The sequence below is a fragment of the Lycium ferocissimum genome, chromosome 5 (assembly GCF_029784015.1).
Source record: "Lycium ferocissimum isolate CSIRO_LF1 chromosome 5, AGI_CSIRO_Lferr_CH_V1, whole genome shotgun sequence".
NCBI lineage: Eukaryota > Viridiplantae > Streptophyta > Magnoliopsida > Solanales > Solanaceae > Lycium > Lycium ferocissimum.
The window spans coordinates 58,866,744-58,885,810 of NC_081346.1; the positions used below are offsets into that span (position 1 = coordinate 58,866,744).

A 19,067-nucleotide genomic window follows, 5' to 3' on the forward strand; every position below is an offset into this window, starting at 1 on the left:
GTTTATCCGTATCAAAATCCCCGCTTATCTTCGCTGAATTTGTGTTTTTTCTTTGTTTTTGTTTTTAGGATTTCTCCGAATGAATTTAGTTTGTCGTATTTTTGTTTTCTTGATAGAATTTGGTTATTGATATGTATTCAAACCTGGATCTCATGAATGCATAGTAGATGTTGGATTTGGTAATTGTGATGTTGGATTATCATCTGGTTTCATGTTTGGACTTGGTGATGTTGGATTTGGCAATTGATAAGAATAGAGAGAAGAGTGTTAAGGTTTCTTTTGTATCAGCTGGGGTTGTGTTTTTTCATTTTCTTTCAGTCTCTCTTTTCACTTTTACTTTTGTTTAATATTTTAATTTCCTCAATACCGCACATAATTAGGTTCACATAATGATTTATGGATTTTTAGATGCGTGATTAATTATTATACGTATGATAAAAAGCTGTTATTAATTCTTGAAGATCTGCATTCAACAGTGAGCAAGGGCCTACATACTTAAAAAAAAAAAAAAGAACTTTAACTGGTACAGAAAATCTGAGTTGCTTGCTTCACATACATAGTCAGGCTTATCACTGATAATCAGCAACAGATATATAATGGACTCTATTGGATATATGAAACTTTATTTTTGATGATATGTTGGATTAGTATTTTAATGATTCAGTTTCTGCTAGAACTTCATTTGAAAGTTCTTCCGATTTTAAATTAGCATTTTCTTAGTTGCTTAGATTAATAGATTGCTTTGATAGGTGTTAAATTTGGGACAGTGGAATGAACTGTGGAACTGATTAATTATAGTTGGAAGAGCTTCTTGTAAGTAATTGTTTCAAGCATGATCACAATTTTTAACAGTTAAGTTTTGCCTTATTTTGAGTTCATTGCAGTATAGCTCTTGCTATTAGTTTCACTTGTTATGTACAGTAGCAGAAAACACTAGTGACTGCAAGGTACATGGTGTTGTATTGCTTATTCTGTAACTTGAAATTGTTAATTTTTCATAAAGATGATTTTTAATCTTTATTTTAATTTAATCTTGTTTCTTCCCTTCTCCTTTTCACTCTGATTATGCTTTGGATGTACTTAATAATAGTTTACTTTTGAATTTCCTAGAAGAGGAAAAAAATTGAATGATTGTCTCGAATGCTTCCCTATTAACAGATTGTCGATCATTTGTCCTGCTTGTGAGCTAATCACTTCTTTGTTTCTATGGCAGGAAATGATCTCCATGTCAAGGTCTTTAAGGGAATTTAACTGGTGGGTTAGGATCCAGTCAACTTAGAAGAAATTTAATGAGTTTAGTTAATTATATTGGGTAACCAATTAAATAATGCCATGTATTTAGTGAGACGGGGCTGTTAGAAATAAGGGTATATTAGACCCAAAAGGTGGATGGCGGGCGTATTTGAGGGCTCAAAGGTGGATGGAGGGTATTTTTGCACCAATTCTAATAGTTCGAGGTTATTTTAGTCCCTCTTCCGTTTCTTAATTAATACATGGGATTATTTGGGACTTGCATTTCTACCCTCATTACTTGTCTTACAACAAAATAATCTGCTTAACCGGATTGATGTGTTCTAGGTTAAGCCTATCTCTTTTTGTACCTGCTAAAAGAGTTCCTTCTGTTTTTTTTTTTTTTTTTTTTTTTTTTGATGTGTAGATGACAGGTTGATAAAAGGAGTAAGGGTATTGCTAATGCCCCAAAGAAACATAAAACGAGTAGTAGGGCTTGTTGACACCGAATTTTTGACCTTTCATAATTTATTTTAATTATCCAGAGTCCTTGGATATCAAACGGAGTGAAATGTGTATTTTTTACAAGTTAAAATGATTTTATAAAATTATTCGATAATATTTTGCCATTTCATTTGGCAAAATAGCTTCAATAATAGTACAAATCATCTAGAAATTAATTTACACATTTTTAGAATTAATATGGAACATTTGCTAAATTCAATCAAGAAGATAATTTAAAACAATTATTTATTTAATTGTTAAAATTATCAGAAAATCAAATTAGCAAGCATTTTACTCTGTTTGATTCAAGAAATCTGATTAATTAAATGAATTAATCATTTTACTCCTCAATTCTTAATTTTGCATATTCAATTTGCATTGGTGCAATTTTTTGAGTTAATCATAATTAATCAAGTACTTAATTGTGGTTAATTTCATAAATTGCTCACTAAATGGTTAATTGGGGCCATAATTGAAATAATCAATTATTGGCCTTAATTGAAATATCTAATTTCCATGGCTTGAAGTTAATTATGGTTATTATTGCAAAATTAGCCTTTATTGTTTGGCTAAGTTTAAATCTGGCCTTAATTGAAATAGCCAAATTCATGATTTAAGCCAATTGAGGTCATTATTGCAAAAACTAGTCTTTAATTGTTTGATTAGGCTAATTATGTTCATAATTGAAATGATCATTTTCATGGTTTAAAGTCAATTGAGGCTATATTTGCAACTTAAGTCCATTAGCATATTAACCATGTTCATTAGTTTGGTTAATTAGTTAATTAAGTCATATTTGGCCATTAATTAAAGAATTATTTCATTATTTGTTCTGGTTGTGGCCATTTGTTAAATTGAACGTTTGAATCTTGTCGTATACACACACATATACACAGATATAAATGTGTATATATGTATATGAGTGTGTATACACATAGGACTGCCTCCCCATCCTTTTAATTTAGCGGGGTCCGATCCAATAAAGACCAGACCCGACCCAATTTCACTTTAAAGGGGTAATACCCCTTTTCATTCCCCATTTTGTCTTAAAAACAAACGACCCTTTAAGTCTTTTTCTCTCTTCAGTGTTATGCAAACCCTAGCCGCGCCTCTCTCCTCTATGACGTCATTTTGCAGAAAATGGCAACCTCGTGGGCCCGCGTGGATGATACGGTCTTTGTAGGGCTGAGAATGGCAAGAACATTTATTGCTCTTCCATTTCTCAACCAATATCACCGAGATTCAGCCCAAACACGGTATTACCACCCCCCTTTTTCTTCCCTTTTATGCTTTTACAGCGGTTATATGCCTGAAAATCTTTAATTGTTTTTGTTGTATTGTGATTTTGAATCCATGAATGTCATTGGTTCATGAAGAACCCCACGGATTGACCGATTTCGAGTCAAATCTGACCCTTAATTTGTTTATTCACTCGATTCTTGGCCATTGGATGTGGTATTGAGAGATGCAATTGTAAAAATTGCAAAACTCCCACATCGTTTGGAAGCTAGGGTCTTGAGAAATTGGGGTTCTATAAATAGAACCCCCAAATCACATTGTTTGATAGCTTACGACATCGAATATCACTTGCATATTAAAAAATCGAAATACCTAGTGTTTCTAGCAATTTTTTGCTTAAGACCTTTAATTTTTCGATTAAGTCAAAGTTTTAAAATTTGTTCTTTGTTTTTTGTGTGTGCGTGGCTGAGTGTTGGAGTGGAGGATTGAAGCTTTCAAGTCCAAATCTCGTCCAAGGATGCACTCACAAAAGGTAAACTTCTTCCCTTTAAGTATTCTTTTCTAGTATTTTATTTGCATTTTGTATGTTAAGCTGTTAGTCTAGTTATGGTGCTTATTAGTTTGAATTAGACTTGTGTATGTTAAGTATTAGTCTTGTTTATTATGTTTTTTTCTCATTTTCTAAGTTTAGTCATGTGCTTATATGTTAGCTTAGGTCTTATTCAGTCAAGATTCAGCATGTTGAGTAATTAGTTTAATTAATACTATGCCTACTTTAGCTCTTGTTTAGTATACTCTTAGTTTAAATCCCGTTTAGCTGCATCTTTCTATTGTGTTTAATGATTCAATCCCTATTATGTTGAGAATATAGTATTAGTTGTAGTATCTTTCCTGTTAGACTCTGTTTGTGCTTTTAATCCATTAGTATAGACTGTGTTTGCATGCTTAATGATCAGTATTAGTGTATCCATTGTTGGTAACCATTGTAGGTTGGATTTGTGATTGTTCAAGGGCTGTGAGCCATCATGTATCTAGCATAAGGTCTGTTTGCTAATGGACCAGTTGGTTTTATGAGATATGCCACATTTCTGTCTAATTTGAGTTTGAACTTGAAGTTTGTCAACTATTAATGACACATGATATGGTAAACTGTAGCATGATCCTGTATGCTTAAATATTAGTTTAAAGCAAGATCTGAGTCATCTAGATTAGGTGTGATATCTTTTTAGGGTGTTTATTATGAATATTTGGGTAAAGATGCTTAGATTTGGTTATGTGTTAGTATGATAAACCTGTTTCAAGCTTAGATGTGGAGGTTGTTAACTTGAGAATTTGGTGTATATGTATGAACTATGCTAAATATGGTATAATGAGCTAGTCCTCTGTATTTGAACTTGGTATCCCATCTCTGTACTTGTTAAATGTGTCCATTTGTGGATATGAATGTCCTTGTTGAATGCTATTGCTTTGTGTGAATCTGTGTTGAGTCTCAAATAGTTATGATGCTCTTTATAAACTTGGTCATCGACTTCCTAAATATATCACATAAGGATTATTACTAGACTTTACTTATTGTCTGAACATAAGTCAACCTGAGCTATAGGCTTGTTAGTTTAACCACCATGAGCCTTATGCAAAGTCTTTGAATCTGCGTTAATTGCATGACCATTTTTGAATCTTTGCATGTTCTAACCATGTATTCAACGTGAACCTCTAAATGTTTACTGTGAGAAGTGTTATTTGCATAAGAGTTCAGGAGGGCACCTCTCTGAATCTTATGTGAGCCCTGAGGCTTTTGTTGACTGCCTAAGTGTCAAAAATGTTTAGTTGTATGCTCTTATGTTTCCTTCTACTGAATCTGAACCTATTCTTCATTCTTGCATATAGTTTTTATCCTTAAAGTGCCACATGAACATGCCAAATGCATATTTTTCCTCCAGATGTCTTGTTCAAACCTAAAACTTTGGTATTTGTTAGTCTATTATTTGAAATCATGTCTCTTTGCTTTCGTGTGACCATATGAGAATAGATCATCCTAATATGTATCTATATGTGGGAAAAGATTGAGAATCTTGTCTTATACTTGCGTGTCTACCTTTAATTAACTCTGTTAACACTCATGCCTATAGTCATTTGGCTTACAAAATACTGAATCTGTCTTTCTTCCCTTTGTAACTTGTTGATACTTGGCTGGACTTGATGTTTGTCTCACTAGAATAATTTAGATACTTTAGGTATATAGTCATGTTAAGTTTCATTTATGTGTCATTGCATCCTGTTAGTATCTGAATCTTGAATATTGTGTATATCACTTGTATTCTGTCTTTTAAACTGCTTCTATGTCCTTTCTAAATGTGTCATGACATGATAAGTAGATAGAACTAGGTTTATTGTAAGTTTACATAGTTGTTTTGCTTGAATACAAGCTGTGCATACTGAAGGTATACCAAAATATACTAAGTATATACAAAAGCTCTGTATACCCTTGGTATATATGAACTTGTATATCCAGTATATGCATGGTATATCCTTTGCTATAACCAGAATTGTGGCCCGTATGTTTAAAAGAATATAGTTTGGATTGGTTTTCTTTGTTTTTGCTTTGTGTATTGGGCCTCTTCTTTCTTTTGCTATTTTCTGATTTGCATTTAGGTCTTCTGCCCTCACTGTTCTCTTAAGACTTGGCACTCTTTGATTTCTTTGTCTTTATAAGTTGGGTCGGGCCTTCTGTGTTATGTTGATTAATTGATTAAGTATGTCTTTATATAGGTGTGTGCTGGTAAATATGATTAATTCATACTTAAATAAGCGTTTAAGTTCAAGATACCTCCTAACCTCTTTTCCCCCTTCTTCCTCCTTCTTTGCTTGCATGTGAACTACGCGGGCCATTTGGGCCACATCTTTGCCAAAAACATATATTTGGGCCTGAGACTCAACTCTCTTCTTTGAATTGAGTCCGGACTTAAAGGAAAGGGAAGCAAATGTGAAAGGGAAGCTAATATATTGGAGGCCCACCTGTGGGTGAAGATAGGCAACTGGTGGGCTTAGGTACGCCCACCAGCCTAACTTTTCTCCTTTTTTCATTTCATTATGTGTAAATGTATTTGTAAAACACTCGTATAATATTGACACCCCTTTGAATGTTAGAACTTAGGAAAAACACTTAGTATTATTAGGTATGTCGCCCAAATGATTTTCAAACTTGGCTAATCCTACACTTTGCATGAAATCGGTATTAAATTGAATTTTTTTCTTAAGTTTAAACTGCTTTAATGACACGATTAAGGCTAAATAAATTATGAAACTGGAACTAAATAGTATTTTGGGCCTTCCGCCGTTTGTGTAATTTTGGAGATGAATTGGGTATAAAAATGAAAGTAAGTTTTGGGCCTTAAGCCCGTAAAAGGCTTTCCTTTTAAAAATGAAAGAATAAAAATGTATGATTTTGACCTCTTTGATTAAATGGACTGAATCAGAATGACTTTAAGATCGGCGGATTGAAGGGAAAACTCTTTTAGTATGTTTGAAATTTTGGCAATATTGAAGGCTTGGAATTTTCAGAACCTAAATGAACTGTATTTGCCTTTAACTTGGACAATTTTTCAGAATAAGAAACAAAAGTATTTTGGGCCTAAAGCCTAAAACTTAAGGGACAAAAACAAGAGGAATTATACCCGAACTGATTCGAAAATGAGATGGCTTTGGTGTGGACTATGTTTGACATTTGAGCTTCGATAGGACTAAAATAGGACTTAATAAACTTTTCACTTTCTATTATATACTTATATTGTAAAAAGGTAGATATACTCCACATATTTTCTTATATATACATAATAAAAACCTATAAGAACTAAACTCATATCATTAGGACCAAAATAGTGGCGACTCTACTCGGGAGAAATTCCGAGTGTGTCTTGGTCCGGAAATGAAGTGAGTTGAACACTTATACAATTTTTTTTTTTGAAACCAAAACTCTCTTTTCTAAGGGGACATTTTGCCGGAATTTTGAATTTATGATAGCATGACATTTTGCGTTAACAAAAACATTTTAAGAAAATAATTACAACAATCACACATCGAGGCTCGTAGGTCAACCGTATTCTATAGATCCTTAATACTAGGGCGCTTAAAACCTTCCCTAGGGGATCACCAGAACTCTCACCTCGAACTTTGGTTCTAAAAGGATTTTTCTCTTGCTTGATAAACCCTTTTAACCCATCTAATTTCCCTTTAATAAATTAGATGACGACTCTAAAAATACTAAAATTCATTTAGAGCACCAATAACCTCTTAGCAGCTTTTATGCACCCACGTAAAAGTGAACCGTAACAGTTGGCGACTCTGCTGGGGATTTTCTAGGTTCTAACGATAAGGGTTTCAATATAATGTGATATAATTGTGACTATTTGCTTAATTATTTACTTTCCTGCAAATATAAATTATCATGCATTCATATCATCAATTCCGCCACTCCTGATAAAAAGCTTGGTTTCAAAGGGACACGCGGGCTCACGGTCTAGCCCTTACTAAGAAAACCCGAAACGCCCCTCCTTTGAAACATGTATAATACGGAGTTGGTGTGCGGTCACCCAGCAGTAGACAACAGTTCACCCCGAGTAGTCTGCTCGGGTCCAAGGTCACTTCAGAAAACCCATTCTTGCATATGCGTAGGTTAGAGCTAAGCCAAATCCAAAGATGAACTAGAAGGGTTTGAATATTTGAGATGTATCCCAACTTGATAGGGAGACCACATCGTGTCAAGTACGGTCTATGACCCGAAAAACACCGCATCTCATTTATGTGCTAATTGAAAACATGTAATGTGCCTATGTGCTAAACCATCGCCTCTGGGAGGGTAGGGGGAACGTTAACCTTGCTTTGTTTTTTTAGATGATGACTAACTTGGAGTTTAATATGGTTATAGATACATCGGATTTGCTATGCATATGGTGGGGTAGGATGAGTCAAGAAGAAAGAAAATGATCTCTTGCCATTTAGGAAATCTAATCTCTATAATGACAATGAGTGGTTGTAGGGAGTTGATAGAGGTAATTACCAGATATTGGGATCGAGATAAGATGGTTTTCTGTTTTAGGCATAATGTAGAAATGTAACTACCCGTTTGGTCGTTATAGCCTTTTCGGTACTTTTGACCCTTTCTCGAGCTTGTTTAGCTCACATTTGACCCAAGGGGACCGTTGACACGCTTCCCGAGGTCTTTGGATATAATTTGGGTGATTTTGTGGGAAATTTGGGCTTAAAGCGAAAAAGAGTTGACTCAAAGTTGACTTTTAGGTAAACAAACCTTTTTCGTGAATCCGTCGATTTCGAGAGGTCCGGATGGTCTTTTAGAACTTGTGTGTATATTCGGTTTGGTTCCCAATGCACTCGGGTGCATTTTGGGACTTGGGTTGGGAAGTTAGTTTTGAGGTATCGGGGGTTGACTCGGTCAACGAGACTTTGAGAATTTCGAGGCCATGAGTGCGTTCGTAGCGTGTTTTTATGTATGTCTGCATATATGGATTGTGAGCAGATGGTCTCGGACGATAGTCGGGATTTCGGGTTGACTTAGTGAAAACTTGGGAGTTTCTGGTGTTTGGTGCCCGCTGTGGCTGCACCAGGACCGCGGCGGCGGTACCGCTTTAGCAGTTACCCTGCCGCTGTAGCCGCTTGTGTATTTGGGTAGGACCGCAAAAGCGGTCATGGGACCATGGAAGCTGGACCGCTAAAGCCCTCGAGTGGGCGTGTAAGCGGGTGACCGGCAGTTAGATTCATGAAATGTGTGTTAAAAGCCCTAAGTCTTTCATTCAATACCACTCCGACTTTAGAGCTTTTTGGGAGCATTCAAGGTTGTTCTTCATAGAAAATCATTGTGGTAAGTTCTTTCACCTTCCTTTCCATTCCTTGTTCCATTAATCACCTTAGGAATCCATTAATCATGCTAGTTTCATTAAGAGCTTGAGGATTAAAAGAGGGTTTTGAGGGTTCTTCATTCTAGGCTATTAAATCTTGATTTATTGATTGGGTTAGCTTCATTAAGCATGGAATTGATGATTAGAAACTATTATTGCATGATTCCTTCCTTATTAGTGTGTAATTTATGAAATTGCAAGTTAGGGTTTATACCCAAATTTGAGGGTTTAGCATAGAATTCGAAATTAAGTGATTTGTTAGTTCTTCTAGCTTATAATTGGTGAGAATTGATCACCTAGAACATTATTTTCATGTTGAGATCTATAGATTCCTAATTTCATCTCTTTAGTTCATAAACCCCATCCCATAGGTTGGGATTTGGGTCTTGAATAGTAGTAAGGTTGAATGTTATTTCTTCTTGATTCTTATTTCATGATTCGGATATGATTAGACTTCCATTATCTCGAGGCTTAAAGAAGGGGAAAGACTAAGGTTCGACTATTGGAGACTTTGCTGTTCGGCTCTCCAGGTAGGTTACGGTTTACCTTATGGTGAGATTTCAATTAACGAAGCGTATGTTTAGATGATATTGTCGGAGAGTGCATGTAAACCTTCGGGTATGAAGTTGGATTGGATATTATCTTAGGTTGGGACTTCTTGTATGATTTGGGGGCTAACCACCCCGTTGCGTTGTTGACTTATTTTGTTCTATTTACTTATTGGCTCGTTGCCACGTTGAGACATCGGATATTGGTGATTAGTGATATATCATGGCTATGATATTGCGGTACCTTACTTGATTGATATTGAGATGAGAATTGTGATTCCATTGTGGCTTATTGTGTAGCCTTATTATTGATATTACTTGTGTGCCATGTGTGGTACTGTTTGAGATTGAATTGGTTGTTGATATTACATTGCATCGTACTCATACTCATTTTCATGATACATTGATATTGCATTGTTATGGTACTGATCAATGTTTTCAGAGGCGGGGGCGTTGGGCGAGGCGTAAGCCTCGAGGCACGGGGCGAAAGTCCCATGGATCCTTAATTTTATACTTTTATAATTAATTAAATATGTTTAAAATGTGAAAATTACATTAAAATTTTGTTCAATATTCACACAAATCACAAAAAAGTTGTAGGAAACATTATTATATTTATTATACGAGTGCACTAACAAGTAACAACACAAAAATATGACTTTTTAAACTAACCAGATACATATTAACAGTAATGTTATTAGTGACATAATAATCTAGACAAGATAAGCTAAAAAATATAGTCATTTGTAAGAGCAACTCTGCAATGCCTTTGCAATACTTTAAAACATGAGAGAATAAAACTCCACCACAACTAAATATTAAAAGATAATTTGGTGCATACAAAAAAAATAGTCAGGGATACAGGTGTATCATCATAATAGCTTAAATGAGAGTCATCTTCAACAAAAAGTAAAAATATGCAAAAGCCATATCATTTCTCAAGTATCTTCTTGAACTCTCATGAACAAGACTTCACAACTAGATTTGGTTGGAGTCAAAGAAACTGTACTTTAAAACATGAGAGAAACAAACTCCATCCACAACTAAATATTAAAAGATAATTTGGTACATACAAAAAAATTAGTCAAAGCTACTGATGTATCATCATAATAGCTCAAATGAGAGTCATCGTCCACAAAAAGTAAAAATATACTAAAGTCATATCATTTCTCAAGTATCTTCTTGAACTGTCATGAATAGGACTTCACAATTAGATTTGGTTGGAGCCAAAGAAACTGTTGCCATTTGATGTCTCTCATCGGCAAGAGTGCAAGATTCATGTGTCATGTTAAAAATACAAAGACAAGTAAGAGGTTTTTGAGATATTTACCAACAGCAAAAGTTGTTCTCAATGTACCTATATTTCAAAATATATTATTCACATGTTTGCTTCAAAGTTCAAATTTTCAGTTGCTTTTTAAGCCAAAAAAGTTTCTTAGTACACCAGACCAAACACTATCAGGGTGAGATCATCATCAATATCCACATCTTCCAGTCCTTCCCCATCCTCGAGTTGCACTGTTTTTTCGTTTTGTAGATCAAAGGAGAAGAAAAAATAAAAAGTGTTACTAATTTTGACATAACTGACAATATATAACTTAATAAAAATAATGGTAGAACACTATACACTTACCTGATGCCTTTTGTTTTTTACTAGAAGGACCTAATTCACTTGTATATCTTACAGTGCCAACATCAATGATAGATTCATGTGTAAGTTCACTTTGATATACACCGTTCTAATGACGTCAACATCAAACAAGTTCTCTTCATCAAGCTAGGAAGAATCTTCGTAAGCTAATCGATCTTCTTTTTCGAATCCATTCATCATCGTAATCAACTTCACCAACTAGAACTGGATTGGTACTTTGAAATTTTCTTTTGATGCTCCTCTCTCTTAGTCTAGTATTGTATCTTACATAAACTAAAGCATTTAACCTCTCATGCTCAAGTCTATTTCTCTTTTTGGTAAGAATCTACCAAACGTTAGAAAACATAATGTAAGAGTTCATAAACTAAAAGGAAAATAAGAAAAATTTCTTAAAAAAACATACTTTTTGCCGACTCGAAGGTACTCCAATTTCGTTCACAACTTGAAGAACTGCAAGTGAGATTCAGTACACGAATTGCAAATTTAGTCAATTCTGGAGTTTGACCCCCAAATCGCATCCACCAATCCGCAGGAGATCTTACTTTTCTAGAATCCATATCTATTTGACTTCCAAACTGCCCTCTCAAGTGGTCACATGAATCTAACTGAACATCCACTTTAAATCTCTCTTCATAATCCAACATTCGTACAAACCTTTTTTTTATTTCAAAATTACTCGAAAACCTTTCCTCAAATCGCAATTGTGGATTTAAATAGTAACCAGTAGAATGAAGTGGACGATGGAGTTGTTTAATCCATCTATCATCAATTCTTTTCCGTATGGGACCATACTTTTTTTCATTATAGCCACAATCCATAGCTATTTTTTCCTTGGACATATTCATCAAATCATACAAGTATCCCATACATGGTTTTTCCTCCGAATCTATTCTCTCAAAATAGACACTAAAAGAGCAACACTCTTCACACAATAAGCAATATAAGGCCAAAAGTTTGGATCAAAGAGAACGGTGGATCTAGTTTTCACCCCCTCCTATTTCTTAGCCCAAGAACATTTATTCCAAGCTTCGGAAGAAAACATATTTTTAAGGGCTTGATTTTGCTTTTGAATGCTTTGAAGTGTAAAATATGTTGTAGCAAAGCGAGTAACAGCGAAGCGAAGGAGCTCATGGTTATTTGTGAATGACCTCATTAAATCTAACACCCATGTACGTCCATAAATAAATCTCACCACTCCTTTTTCTTTTGTAAGTGTATCTGCATGAATTTTCATTTTTCCTATATCTTATAACAAAAGATCAATGCAATGTGCTGCACATGGAGTCCAATAAATATGAGGCCTTGTTTCCAGTATTCTTTTTCCAAAGACTCACATAATTCAAACCATTATCGGTTATTATCTGAACAACATTTTCTTCTCCAACTTCATCTATGACTTTATTTAAATGTAATGCAAGCATTTCACCACTTTTAATAGAATCAGAGCATCAATAGATTTGAGAAAGAAAGTACCTGCAGGACTATTAATCAGAAAGTTGACAAAGCATCTACTTTTTCCATCCGACCAACTATCCGACATAATTGAACAACCATATGCTTCCAAGATTTCTTATGCTCATCTAACATCTTGTGAATATTTGTAACTTCTTCTTTTAGTATCCAAGTTCTCAACTCATGCATTGAGGGAGGCACAAAACCCAGACCATAATTTGCAACGCCTTCGAACATAGGCAAATAATATGGATCATTTGCGATGTTAAACGGTATACCACTTGAGAAGAAGAATCTACCAATTCGTTGACAAACTTCTTTCCTTTCCTCCTTTTTCCATTTGGAGTTCGAAGTAGCTTGCCTTGCTTGAGCACTAACAAAATCATCCAATGGACCTCTAGCCTTTGGATTTAAATTGGCCATAGTTGGAGATGAACTAACTTCACTAGACATATTAACATTTCCAGATGCAGCCACTCGCATTTCTTCCAAAGTAGCAGTTGGCATGGCTTTTGCAGTTTTAAGCTTTTGTAATGATTTCTTGCATTCTTCACTTACTTCATCTGGTACCTTAAGACAAGGCGTCATTCCTAAATGAGTGCCTGATAAATGTTGCTTCAATCTATTGATTGTGCGGATACATTGTTGATCACAGAACTTGCATTTGAAGTACTTCTCACCTGGGGTCTTAATTGCATATTTCCATGCAAAATCCTTTCTGCTCACTTTTTTGGGAACCTCATCTTCATCCATTGTCAACTGATCTACAATAAAAATGACACAAAAAATATAAGTTTAAAAGAAGAAAATAAATAATATAAAGTTACATTAAGATCACCCACCATTGTAGTGCAATTTACTACTAATTCACCTCAAAATCAATATATATCTATATAAAGAGGAAGTATACATTTATTTTTGGAAAAAAAATATATTTTGAACCCAGGATTCATTTCTTAGTCTGCCAATACCCACTAATTATAAGTTTATAACAATTTAACAAACTACAAAGTTTAGTCCTTTTTGTTTATTCTTTGCTTCTTGTCTTCTTGTAGTTCTTGTTTCTTTTATTATCTTTCAATTTTAGTTCATTTTTTTTCTCAATCTACTGTCACAAACTTTAATAGAAAAAAGAAGAAGAAGAGTATACTGCATCAAATCTTTTCACAATACAAAGTAAGATTTCCACAAAGTTAAGGAAGAAAACGCATTAACTTTGCTTGGAAAAAAAGTACTTTATTTTTTGGAAAACCTAAAAGGTTTTGAATGATAATTTTGAACTAAGTTGGTAGAATATCTAACTATCTAAGAGAGCATCAAGTAAAGCATATATGATTGAAGACATATTTATAGAAGAAAGCATGTAAGAGGGCTTACCAAGAATCAAGATGAAAATGGAGTTCTTGACTCTCTGGTGGAGTTGCTACGTGACATTGACAAAAGAAGTTTGGGGATTTGGGTATAGAAAAGTGGAATAAAAAAGAGCTTTAGAAGATAACCGGTCAAAGCCATTAAAATATAAAAGATAAATGGTAAATTTTCCCTTAATTTGTTTAGTTCCATTGGGCGTAAGCCTTAGTCTTGGGGCAAGTTTTACGCCCGGGCGGTTGCCTTGAATTTTAAGGTGTACGCCCACAGGATCTTCGCCTTTTGAAAATGACCAGAGGCTTTTTTCCACGCCCCGCCCCGCCCTTGCCCCAAAAACGCCCCTGAAAACATTGGTACTGATGATGATAAGTGATAGAGTGTAGCCTCCGAGGTCTTTGCCGGAGAGCGTAAAAGAGAGATGAGAGACCATAATCCGATGTCATTTATCGGAGTGGAATGAGTGTACGTTGCCCGAGGTCTCTTGCCGGGAACGAATGGGTAATCGATGCTCGAGGTCTCTTTCTGGAATCGAGAAAGTGCTCGTCACCGAGGTCATTGCCGGGACGAGTAGTGCATGGACTTTGTGGGTCTCCCATGGATTGTGCTACCGAGATGTGATATTCCATCGATCGGAGTGGATGTGTACGGTGCATATGCCTTGTATTCATCATTCATGCATTATTGCATTGCATTGCATTGTACCTTTTGGTTTCCTGTGATATGATTGTAATATACTGGTTCAGATTGGTTATACTGATGTCACGATCCAAATTACCGATCGTGCGGGTACCTACCTTATTAACACTAGCAGGCGAACCCTTACCCGTTAACCCATTAATTACTAGCCAATTTCAACTTCTTTAATCATTTGTACTCTAACAATCAATAAATACGTGAATGAACAAATAGTCTGACCAAGTCATAAATAATAATTAATATAGTGAGTCTTAACTATTACACCCTCAAAATCTGAAAGTCATCGTACAAGGACTCTAACCAACAATGTCTAAAGAATGAAGTATATCTCAATATAATAACAAATAATGTCTGGAATGAAAGTAGACATCTGGAAAGAGAGATCTTCAGGTGGCATGCCATGGATAGAAGGTCACCCTCGGATCCGATCAAGCTAACTAGCTTCAAGCTAGAGATGTAGTCCGAGTGAAATCTCTCGGGAACACAATCGCACTCAAAAAGGGTGCGAAGGTAGTATCAGTACAAACACTATGCACCGGTAAGCCTCATAGGCCGACTAATATTAGTTCACGCATATAAGTATAAAATCAACAAGATAAACAGATAGGCATTTAGTACTCAAATTCAAGTCACAGAATATCCCATAACAAAGTCATAGCCTAAGATGAAGCTTCTAAACCATAAGTCTGTCAAGTTTCAATAATCTCACCTGATAATCACAAGTCCAAGTTCCGTCCCTAGGTAGAGTCACTAATCCACAATTTAACTCAGTTAATGATCATATTTATATCACAATAGGCATTCAACATCCATACCAAAATCAGAACCAAACGAGCATATCATAATGCAGAATAAAATGTAATGATGTACAATGCAAAATATGATGAAGTGCATGCAATGCACTGGCCAAATACACACTGTACACACATGCTCACTGGTGTCATTGCCTAGAAGTCATGACCTGCCGGGGACCCATGGTGTCCATGTATCACTCGTTCCGAATCCACTCCTCGGACCCGAGATCACAACTAGGCCACATCCTCAACCCCGGTCAAATGTGCCTCTTCATATATATATATATATATATATATATATATATATATATATATATATATATATATATATATATATATATATATATATATATATATATATATATATATATATATATATATATACCACTCATTCTAGAATGAACCTCAAACCACGAGCTCACAACTAGGCCACATCCTCACCCCCGGTCAAATCTGCCTTTTCATATATATAGTAACACTGTCACATCACTCTTCAATGATTAATTTATCAAGTAACATGTATCAAATAGTACCACAAGTTCAAAAAGAAGATTATATTTAACTTTTTCACTAATTTCACATCACAATGTACGTCTCAACGTATTCCAGTTCATTAGTATGTATGGACTATGAACAATAGCAATATCAATGTCAAACACAAGGCATCGTGCCACAAGTCTTTCACGAATCGTTACCGAACCATTTCTATCATGTATGAGTGTATGAATGCATAAATGAGTGTAAACATGGTAAATCAATGCAAATAAACTAACGATTAAGGTACTAGTCACAAAGCCACAAGTCATATCAAGACTTAGATCAACTCAACCATGAAATGAATCATACAAACCGTCTCAACCAACATAAGAGTCTATGTCCCTCTTTACTTCCACATATAGCAAGTACGCCTCACAACTAAGTCTTGTATCACCAAGATGCTCCATTTTTCTATATATTATCATCAACAGTAAATCATACATCAAGTGTTCATCTACGTACTATCATAAATATATAAATCACGATTCAAGTCTAAGCTCAGTATCCTTCCTTTCTCCGATGATATGTGTCACAATAAGAGAGAATTGAGTACAACACGGTAACTTAGGTAATAAGTCTAATCACAATAACAGGTCAACGAACCACCATCAACAACAATCAGCCTAATAGAAATCCATCCCGAATCGCTACAGTATGAATACAACTACAACTCATATTTCAGTACATAAAGTAATGGCGACGATCCCACAAAATCAGATGTCATACCAACCTAGCTAATATCTAACCAAAACACCATGTCCGAATACCTAATCATGCTTTCTATCATCAATTCTACACAATACATACATTTCGTTAATCAATGTCTAACTAAAGTAAGCCGTAACCTACGTCGAATGCAGAATAGGAGCCACGAACTACTCCACACGAGCCTTCTGTTTCCGAAGCGCCTCAGAATGGTCAAAGTCTAATAATATGATGCTAAGTAAGCAACAAACCATGTATTTAAACAAGAATAACAATTTGGGGAAGAAGACCCACTTACTTCTTCCCTTTTCAATGGATGAAACCATCCTTTAATGGTGAATTTATCATAACTTCCATCTCTCCAATCATTAACCTTCAATTCATGGGTTTCTAATCAATTTTACCCCCTTCAAACGGATTTTAGGACAAAGTTTCCATTTTTATTAGAACCCTAAGTCTCAACATGCAATTTCAACCATAAGAAATCAAATTCCCTTCCTAGAAAGTGATAATCTATACTCCTAGATGATTAATCAACAAAAATCAACAACCCATTAATTATTTAAGGGTTTACTAATTCTAGGGTTCTAGGGTTTTCACCCACCATCGATGGACCTTAAACTAATCATGGAACTTGAAGAAGAAACGAAAAGGAATAATTAAGGTGGGGACTTACCCTCCAAGATGCTTTCACCAATGAATGGAATGAAGTTTGCCTCTTTCTCTCTTGAAAACTGACTTTGGGGTCTTGTGGGTAATGGTTCGGAGTTGAGATATAAAAATAGGGCTTTCTGCCCCCGTCGGTCACTGCAGCGGTCATCATGGCCGCTGCAGCGGTCCCGCTATGGCATCCCTGAGTCCACTATAGCGGACCTGCTAGAACAGTCCGCACAAAAATGGTCATAACTCCCTCATGCGGAGGCGAAATGTGACGATTCTTTTTTGCTATAGCTTTGTAATTATGATATAGATCTAATGGTTCAAACCTCACACAAAACAAAGGTTGTTTGATCAATGTGGAACAATTTCTATCCAAAGACCTATGGCAAAAACATCGAATACGAGCGCGACAAAACCCAAACCCATCTGGAACTCTTCGGAACCTCAGCAAAACTTGTAGACAATTTCAAAATCATCATATTAAATTGTTGGAACTTCCAAAACATTGACACAGGGTCATCCTAACCTGGAGTTGACCGTGGTCAACTCTAACTCATTAACTTAACTAGTTCCTTCACCAATAACTTAGATCACAATCAAACCTTTTGGGAACCAAACTAATGACTTCACTAAGTCATAAATCGTATTAACGGTACTCCGAGGAAAGGTCAGCAAGGATACATGGGTCAAAACCACTATAACGACTCGTTACAACTGATACTTGGCACAACTAGGTTTAGATGCTATAAAATAGGTAATGACTTGTTGTGATGTGATTGTGATGTACTGGTTCGGATTGGTTATATTGAGACTTGGCACAGTTGGGTTTAGATGCTATAACATAGGTGATGACTTGTACTATGAATATGGATTCGTGTTGACTTGTACCTTGTTGTTTTACGTGTTTATCTTACTTTGTTGTCTTTATATATGTTAGCTAGTCTTAGTCGGCCTATGATGCCTACCAGTAATTATTGTTTGTACTGACCTGCACTTGCTGCATTCTTTTATGAATGCAGAGCACCAGGTTGGATCCACTTCTACCCCTCGTGGCTGATATTCGAGGATTGCTGATTCAAGTCTCTTCAGGGTGAGCATGAGGACGTTCGCCGCCCGAAGACTCTTCCTATTATTTATGTCTTGCTTTCCATTATGAGACATGATTTTGAGACCGCTTATGTATTATTATTCAGACTTGTAGTATTTGGATTTAGATGCTTTTGTATGACCAGACCAGATACAGGGGTGAATTTCATTTACTTCCGCACGTATTTATATTATATTTGTGAGACTTATGCTAGTTTTCTTCTTCCGCTAATTTCTATAAATTGTGAATGTTGAATTAAGGGTTTGCCTATCGAGGTGGGAAAGGTAGATGCCCGCACGACTTAGTGAAATAGGGTCGTGACAAGAAACAGCCCCGATTTTGGAGGAATTGAGGGATGTCATAACCAGTGTGGGGTTGGGTCTGAAAAGAAGAAAGAAACCCGACGACCATGTCCTAATCCTGGAGAAGCCTACCTACCACCAAATACTCAAAATGCTTTCCTTTTCCTATGTCAATTGGGCACATAGGCCAACCATACCCTTTAGAGATAAATAAATGATTCGGTAACCCAAGTGGATTTGTGGAACACCCAGCCGAATGCGAAACCTATGCCAAGTGGGAAGCCACCCGACCCTTAGACATTGCTATTTGCTTTTTAGGACTCATGGTCTTTCCCAAAGATGGAACCTTAGCCATAGACACCCGAATCATCTCAGTCACCAT

The 19,067-nt window shown here is 35.7% G+C and overlaps 2 protein-coding genes and 1 long non-coding RNA gene across 4 annotated transcripts in view; 2 read left to right on the top strand and 1 right to left on the bottom strand.

The window, feature by feature from the left end:
• LOC132057863 (uncharacterized) overlaps positions 1 to 1,279 on the top strand; it is a 6,471-nt gene extending 5,192 nt beyond the window's left edge. The window contains exon 3 of the mRNA XM_059450451.1: positions 1,214 to 1,279. Within this exon, the coding sequence (XP_059306434.1) occupies positions 1,214 to 1,279 (66 nt within the window). The remainder of the gene's footprint in view (positions 1 to 1,213) is intronic.
• A 1,511-nt stretch (positions 1,280 to 2,790) lies between these two features.
• On the top strand, positions 2,791 to 18,596 carry LOC132056965 (uncharacterized). The gene is made up of 4 exons (XR_009415047.1): positions 2,791 to 6,021; positions 10,634 to 10,739; positions 11,121 to 11,296; positions 18,316 to 18,596. It is a non-coding gene; the product is annotated as an uncharacterized LOC132056965 (long non-coding RNA).
• LOC132056964 (uncharacterized) lies at positions 10,752 to 14,899 on the bottom strand. Of its 2 annotated transcripts, XR_009415046.1 has the most exons (4): positions 13,914 to 14,899; positions 11,488 to 13,300; positions 11,067 to 11,409; positions 10,752 to 10,951 (listed from the first exon to the last, which is right to left on the bottom strand). XR_009415046.1 is itself a non-coding variant. In XM_059449371.1 (2 exons), the coding sequence occupies exon 2, from the start codon at positions 13,287 to 13,289 to the stop codon at positions 12,573 to 12,575; it is 717 nt and encodes a 238-aa protein (XP_059305354.1). In that variant the 5' UTR covers positions 13,290 to 13,300; positions 13,914 to 14,044; the 3' UTR covers positions 11,259 to 12,572. The 2 variants fall into 2 exon arrangements, 1 of the variants encoding a protein (XP_059305354.1); XM_059449371.1 differs by lacking the exon at positions 10,752 to 10,951 and having other exon boundaries at positions 11,259 to 13,300; positions 13,914 to 14,044.
• Positions 18,597 to 19,067: the final 471 nt, after the last annotated feature.